The 7,674-nt window shown below is 50.1% G+C and overlaps 1 protein-coding gene across 1 annotated transcript in view; it reads left to right on the top strand.

Annotated features, from left to right (window-relative positions):
• ZFAT (zinc finger and AT hook domain containing) overlaps positions 1 to 7,674 on the top strand; it is a 158,949-nt gene that overhangs the window by 14,488 nt on the left and 136,787 nt on the right. The window contains exon 2 of the mRNA XM_010834786.1: positions 3,073 to 3,249. Coding sequence (XP_010833088.1) covers positions 3,073 to 3,249 — 177 coding nt within the window. The remainder of the gene's footprint in view (positions 1 to 3,072; positions 3,250 to 7,674) is intronic.

The raw sequence follows: 7,674 nt of genomic DNA, 5'->3' as shown, positions 1-7,674 counted from the left end.
GCTCCCATCAGTGCTGACCCGGGAGACCGAGTGGTCCCATCAGTGCTGACCCGGGAGGCCGTGTGGTCCTGCCGACTGTTGTGTAGCTGTGCTCCCATCAGTGCTGACCCTGTTGTGTAGCCGTGTTCTCATCAGTGTTGACCCTGTTGTGTTGCTGTCTTCCCATCAGTGCTGACCCCGGGAGGCCATGTGGTACATTGTAGAGCCTGGGGCTGCTGCTGCTGCTGCTGCTGCTAAGTTGCTTCAGTCGTGTCCGACTCTGTACGACCCCATAGATGGCAGCTCACCAGGCTCCTCTGTCCCTGGGATTCTCTAGGCAAGAACACTGGAGTGGGTTGCCATTTCCTTCTCCAATGCATGAAAGTGAAAAGTGAAAGTGGAGTCTCTCAGTCGTGTCTGACTCTTTGCGACCCCATGGACTGAAGCCTACCAGGCTCCTCCGTCGATGGATTTTCCAGGCAAGAGTGCTGGAGTGGGGTGCCATCGCCTTCTCTAGGTCAAGCTGGGTGCCCCCTGAGGCCAGCCTTTCTGAGCCCCAGGCCTGTACCTGTAGCTGAGAGCTCAGGGAGCACGCGAGGTCATGTTGTGGGCGGGTCCTGGAGCCAGTCTGGTGCCCTTGGGCGCCCGAGGGCCCTTCCCAGGTCCGCTTTCAAGATCCTTTCAGTGCCTCCTCCGGGAAGCCTTCCTAGCACTTTAGCCCAGGATCTCTGCCTTCCCTCTGCCCAGCGTGTCTGCTGTTTACAGCAGCGTCTTGGCTCAGATGTCCCTTGAACAGCTACCCCGGGCAGGCTGGAGGAGGCAGCCTTGGACAGGAGGCTGCCCTGCCTGAGCCACTCAGCGCTCATCACTTGTTGCCACAACCTGAATGCTGTGTGTACCCGTCACCTCACTTCTCAACCTTCCTGATTTTTAAACTCATGTAAACAGGAGATTCAAGAGACTCGGGTTCTGTCCCTGGGTCGGGAAGATCCCCTGGAGGAGGAAATGGCAACCCACTCCAGTATTCTTGCCTGGAGAATCCCACGGACAGAGGAGCCTGGTGGGCTGTAGTCCATGGGGATCGCAAACAGCTGGACATGACTGAGAACGCACACATAGACTCATTGTAGGAAATCCAGAAGTGACTATAAGAAAAGAGTCCAGCAGGCAGGATCCTTTCTGCCTGGCCATCTGTTCTTCCGTCCATCACCCGTAAATCTGTCTCTCCCTTAGGAACAAAGTCACGCACCTGTCGAGCTGTGGTGCGTCCCACTCTGTAGAAGTGAATGTTCATCCTGAGCATTTTCTGTGTCGTCCAGGATTCTTCCCCCTTTGGTTCTCAGCGGCTTGTGGGACTGCTCTGGGGGACGTGTCCTGGCATGCCCGCTGTGGAGCACGCAGATGGTTTCTGGGACTTGTCATCCTGAATGACCTCTGTGTTGAGCATCTCTGCGCAGAGTCCTTGTTTGCATTTTGGACGATTATGAAGCCAGATATCAAGAAGTAGGACCACTGCTCAGAAGTCATGAGCGAGCGTCTTCGGGGCTCTTGGCCCCTTGGTTGGTGGCAGGCGTGTCTCTGTCAGCATTCAGGGCCCGGGTCCTGCAGGGGGGTGCCAGGCCGGCCTCCCGATGCCGCGGCTTCCCTGGCCTCAGCGCAGATGTGGGCTGCCTCCCCACCTCTGTCTCCATTCCATGCTGCAGCCTCTCCTCTGTGACAGTCGTCCTGGGTCGGGTATCCTTGTCTTTGCCAGCATCCTGGGGACTCCAGACCCAGCACTGGACCCATGGTGGGCATTTGGGAAGTGTGCCGAATGACACAGATGGCCATGGCCAGGAGGCATCCCGGGCCGCCCAGGCCTTCGGGCTGTGGGGGATCCTGGGCAGTGGGTTAGTTAACAGGCGGTGCCATCGCTTGGTCACATGCAGATGCACAAGGAGTCTTATCTGTGTGGTCTCCAGACAGTGCTTGGTGTGCCTGGGGACTAAGGGGCCCTCACAGGAGCCCTGTGGTCCCCCAAAGTGCTGCTGTTACCTGTCTTAGAATTCCCTTTTCTCCTGAAAGCATAGCAGGAATCAAGAGTAAGTCCAGGCTACTTGGGTAATAGTTGCAGTGAAAACTCTACGATGCGGTTGTTCTGGGCGGGTCTGTCTCCCCAGTGAGCTGGTGGCTCATCTGTGGAGGACCCCACGCCCAGTTCATCTGAGTCCCGGATGCCTGACGTGGGGGCCACCCCATGGCCACTGCTCCACAGACGCTGAAATGACCAAGAAAGCACTTGGTATGTGGTTTGGGGATTATGTTCCTCTCTGGAGTGATTTTCACTTCAGACTCGGTTGACTACAGGGAAAAGTGTTTTAGCTTTAACTTGGAGGCAGCTCAGCTCACGGTCTGCAGCCAGAGTTCATGTCAGCAGGCGGCAGAGTCCAGGCTTTGACCTGGGCAGGTTGCTTCTTCTCACAGCCTCAGTGTCCTCAGCTGTGGAATAGGGATGACAACCCCCTTTGCCTAAATCGTAGGGGTCATTGTGGGGTCAGCAAGACACTCAGTGAAAATGACATGGCCTCTTATGACGAAAGGCATCTATCACTGAAATCTCTTCTTGTTTTGGAAGCATTTCGGGTTCCTTAGGAACGAAGCATTTCTTGGAAAAAATAAAATATCGATTGGTGGTGTTCACGAGAGACTTTCATTGATGAAGCAATGTTCTGCTTTGTTAAATTTCCATTTCGTGTGTTATTTGGTGAAGAATTCTCGTAGGTCATTACCCTGCCTGCTTATTGGTGGAAAAGCCCTTTCTTTGAAGGCAAGAGAGGGACTTGGTTTCTGGGACCCAGGCGCCTCCTGGGCACCACCCTCACTGTGGCAGCGCCGTGCCAGCCCACTGCCTCGTGAAATTCCAAAGAAAGAATTTTCTGGCAGCCGGGGCTACATAAAGCAAGCAGTGAGCTGCCTGGCCAGACGCAGCCTGTGGGAGGCTGGCCATCGCTCGGATGAGCAGCCTTCAGTATTTTTTCTTTGGCAGTTGGACGCAACCACTGTTTTTTGTGACGATGAAATGACATATTTTGCTTTTGTTTCTTTTCCTTACAGAAAACCCAGCCATCTTCATGTGTAAATGTTGTAACCTTTTCTCACCAAGTCAGTCGGAACTCCTCTCCCACGTTTCTGAGAAGCACGCAGAGGAAGGGGTTAATGCGGATGAAATCATCATTCCCCTCAGGCCTCTGAGTACCCCTGAGCCCACCAACCCAGGCAAACCCGGAGATGGTAAGGGGGCTGGGGTGCTGGGCGAGGGTGCCTGTAGGTGGCAGTGCTGCTCATTTGCTTTCAAATACTTTGCTTCTAGGGCTTCCCTGGTGGACTAGTGATAAAGAACCCGCCTGCCAATGCAGGAGACGAGGGTTTGATCCCTGGGTCGGGAAGATCCCCTGGAGAAGGAAATGGCAACCCACTCGAGTAGTCTTGCCTGGACAGTGCCATGGACAGAGGAGCCTGGCGGGCTGCCGTCCATGGGGTCGCAAAAGAGTTGTGCACGCTGGAGTGACAACAGGAACAAGAACAACAGCTTTGATGCTGTTTCTGTCTGGCAGGTGTAGGGCCTCAGAGGAATCCAAGTTTCCAACCAGAAGCCACAATAATTTCCATTTGTAGATCTTCTCAAATAGGATTGTGTCTCTGAATTCCCTGTACCCAGTCTTTATAGGTGCTGCTCCAGTGTCTGGTCGGTATATGGAGGGATAAATGAATGACTGAATGAAAAGAGTCAACACCATCCCAACAGGGCAAAAAGCACAAGCTTGTTGTCAGAGAAGTGTGGGTTTAACCCAGTTCCAGCACCGGCTCCTGTATTACCTGAAGCAGGTGATGTTTTCTCTGAGCCTCACCCTGCTCACCTGAAAAATTAAAACAGACCAGCCTGTTTCAAGGGGGGGCTGTGAGGATGAGGTCAGAGATAGGGCATAGCACCACGGGTGATGCCTGGTACAGGGAGGACAAAAGGGAACCATTACGATAACATACGTCATGAGTGAATAAGTATAGATAATCTCAGAAACATGTGGATGGCCCATGTGTACCTGGAGCAAGGATTCCCGTCGCAGAATCCTTCAGGTTCACAGTCCATGTCGGACGTGAAATACACTGGTTTGCAGTGTCCAGACACCTCCCACTGAATGGCATCAGAGGCAGCAGGTGGCTGGATTGGAAGAACCGTCCAGGCACTGTAATTAGGTCCCTACAGACAAAGAAAATGTATAGTCTGGGAGGAACAGCTGCAGGCCAGAGTCAGAAAAAGCCCCCACAAAACTCTTTTTCCGTGATGAGAGAGGATGGCCAGTCCCCTGTGCCTAAGCTCAGTCTGTGGCAGTAGACTTCTCATCGCAGGATTCGTTAGTTACAGTAATAATCCAATTGCTCTTTCCTGGGAATATTCAGGCTGGCATCTCGGAACGGGCTGGCTTATTGATCATCCGTCTGACACCGTTAACAAGGAGAGACTCTAGACACAAAGTGTTTTGGTTAATGAGTCCCTCTGGCCATTCCCAGGGTGCTCAGAGAAGCTTGCCTGACAGAGGATTGAGTTGTCGGGAAGTTAGGAGAAGTTCTATTTAACTCTTAGTGGCATGAGGAGAAACTGAGAGAAGCCAGCGTCTGAAACTCCTAATGGCAAGTGAGGAGGGCCAGGAGGTGTCTGCGTCGCCGTCACTGATCTGGATGGTGTGTCCGGGGCGTTCCTCCTCCCCTCCCACCAGCCCGGGAGACAGGGCTGACCTCTACCCGCCAGAGGAAGCTGGAGTGAGGGGGCGGGTTACACATGATTGCTTTGGGGAGGAAGAGCATGGGGGTGGGGGAAGGTCTGTGTCAGACACTGAGCATCTGCCCCTTGACCTGATGAAAGGATGGGCAGACAATCCGAGTAGACCTAATGGCCATCAGGTATGTAAAAAAGTGCTCAACATCACTAATCACTGGGGAAATGCAAGTCAACACCACTGTGAGCTGTCACCCACCTCCCAGTTGTGAGAATGGCTGTCATGAAAATGAAAAGAGGTAACAAGTGTCGATGAGGGTGTGGAGAACAGGGACCCCTTCTGCCCTATTGGTGGGAATGTGAATAGGCGCAGTCATTGTGGAAGGCAGTAGGGCAGGTCCTTAAGCAATTAAAAATTGCACCACCATGTGATCCGGCGATCCCACTGCTGGGCCTGTGTTCAAAGGAAACAAAGTCAGGATCTTAAAGAGATAGCCCCGTCCCATGCCCACTGCAGTGTTAAATCTCCGCTTATCTTTGGTTTCACTTCCCATGCTTTCTCTTACTCTTGGTCAACCGTAGTCTAGAAATCGTAAATGGGAAAATTCCAGAAATAAAAATCACATCAGTTTTAAATTGCACGCTCTTCTGAGTAGTGTGATGGGCTCTTTCCTTCCTGAGGCCCTCACCCGCTGACATGACATCATCCTGAGGTCCCCACCCACTGACATGACATCATCTTGAGGTCCCCACCCACTGACATGACATCATCCTGAGGTCCCCACCCACTGACATGACATCATCCTGAGGTCCCCACCCACTGACATGACACCATTTGAGGGTCCCACCCACCAACGAGACATCATCCTGAGGTCCCCACCCACTGACAATGGTATCATCATGAGGCCCCACCTACCGACATGACATCATCTGATCCTGACATCCACCCAGGATCACCTGGAGCAGGTGACCCTCCCTCTGACACATGGTCAGAAGGTTATAGCAGCCTCACACTCCATCACAGTGCCTACACCATTCACTTAGGCATTTCTCATCTCACATCATAAGAAGAAGGGTGAAGTGGGACTCCTAAGGCAGTCCAGTGGTTAAGACACCATGCTTCCACTGTTGGGGGCGCAGGTTCAATCCCTGGCTGGGGAACTAAGATCGTGTATCCTGCAAGCCAGGCGGTGTAGCCAAAAAGAAAAAAAAAGGAAGGGTGAATATAGTAAGATGATGGCAAGAGTGAATGTTGACATTCTAGGAATTAGCAAGCTCAAATGGACTGGAATGGGTGAATTTAACTCAGATGACCATTATATCTACTACTGCGGGCAGGAATCCCTCAGAAGAAATGAAGTAGCCATCATGGTCAACAAAAGAGCCCTTAATGCAGTACTTGGATGCAATCTCAAAAACGACAGAATGATCTCTGTTTCCAAGGCAAACCATTCAATATCACAGTAATCCAAGTCTATGCCCCAACCAGTAACACTGAAGAAGCTGAAGTTGAACGGTTCTATGAAGACCTACAAGACCTTTTAGAACTAACACCCAAAAAAGATGTCCTTTTCATTATAGGGGACTGGAATGCAAAAGTAGGAGGTCAAGAAACACCTGGGGTAACAGGCAAATTTGGCCTTGAAATATGGAATAAAGTAGGGCAAAGACTAATAGAGTTTTGCCAAGAAAATGCATTGATCATAGCAAACACCCTCTTCCAACAACACAAGAGAATACTCTACACATGGACATCACCAAATGGTCAACACCAAAATCAGATTGATTAAGTTCTTTGCAGCCAAAGATGGAGAAGCTCTATACAGTCAACAAAAACAAGACCAGGAGCTGACTGTGGCTCAGATCATGAACTCCTTATTACCAAATTCAGATTTAAATTGAAGAAAGTAGGGAAAACCACTAGACCATTCAGGTATGACCTAAATCAAATCCCTTGTGATTAAACAGTGTAAGTGAGAAATAGATTTAAGGGACTAGATCTGATAGAGAGAGTGCCTGATGAACTATGGAATGAGGTTTGTGACATTGTACAGGAGACAGGGATCAAGACCATCCCTATGGAAAAGAAATGCAAAAAAGCAAAATGGCTGTCTGGGGAGGCCTTACAAATAGCTGTGAAAAGAAGAGAAGTGAAAAGCAAAGGAGAAAAGGAAAGATATAAGCATCTGAATGCAGAGTTCCAAAGAATAGCAAGAAGAGATAAGAAAGCCTTCCTCAGCGATCAATGCAAAGAAATAGAGGAAAACAACAGAATGGGAAAGACTAGAGATCTCTTCAAGAAAGTTAGAGATACTGAGGGAACATTTCATGCAAAGATGGGCTCGATAAAGGACAGAAATGGTATGGACCTAACAGAAGCAGAAGATATTAAGAAGAGATGGCAAGAATACACAGAAGAACTGTACAAAAAAGATCTTCACGACCCAGATAATCACGATGGTATGATCACTGACCTAGAGCCAGACATCCTGGAATGTGAAGTCAAGTGGGCCTTAGAAAGCATCACTATGAACAAAGCTAGTGGAGGTGATGGAATTCCAGTTGGGCTATTTCAAATCCTGAAAGATGAAGCTATGAAAGTGCTACACTCAATATGCCAGCAAATTTGGAAAACTCAGCAGTGGCCACAGGACTGGAAAAGGTCAGTTTTCATTCCAATCCCAAAGAAAGGCAATGCCAAAGAATGCTCAAACTACCGCACAATTGCACTCATCTTACATGCTAGTAAAGTAATGCTCAAAATTCTCCAAGCCAGGCTTCAGCAGTACATGAACCGTGAACTTCCAGATGTTCAAGCTGGTTTTAGAAAAGGCAGAGGAACCAGAGATCAAATTGCCAACATCCGCTGGATCATGGAAAAAGCAAGAGAGTTCCAGAAAAACATCTATTTCTGCTTTATTGACTATGCCAAAACCTTTGAC

This window comes from Bison bison, unplaced genomic scaffold (assembly GCF_000754665.1).
Source record: "Bison bison bison isolate TAMUID 2011002044 unplaced genomic scaffold, Bison_UMD1.0 scf7180017864036, whole genome shotgun sequence".
In the NCBI taxonomy this organism is placed as follows: domain Eukaryota; kingdom Metazoa; phylum Chordata; class Mammalia; order Artiodactyla; family Bovidae; genus Bison; species Bison bison.
This window is presented reverse-complemented; position numbering and strand designations above follow the sequence as displayed.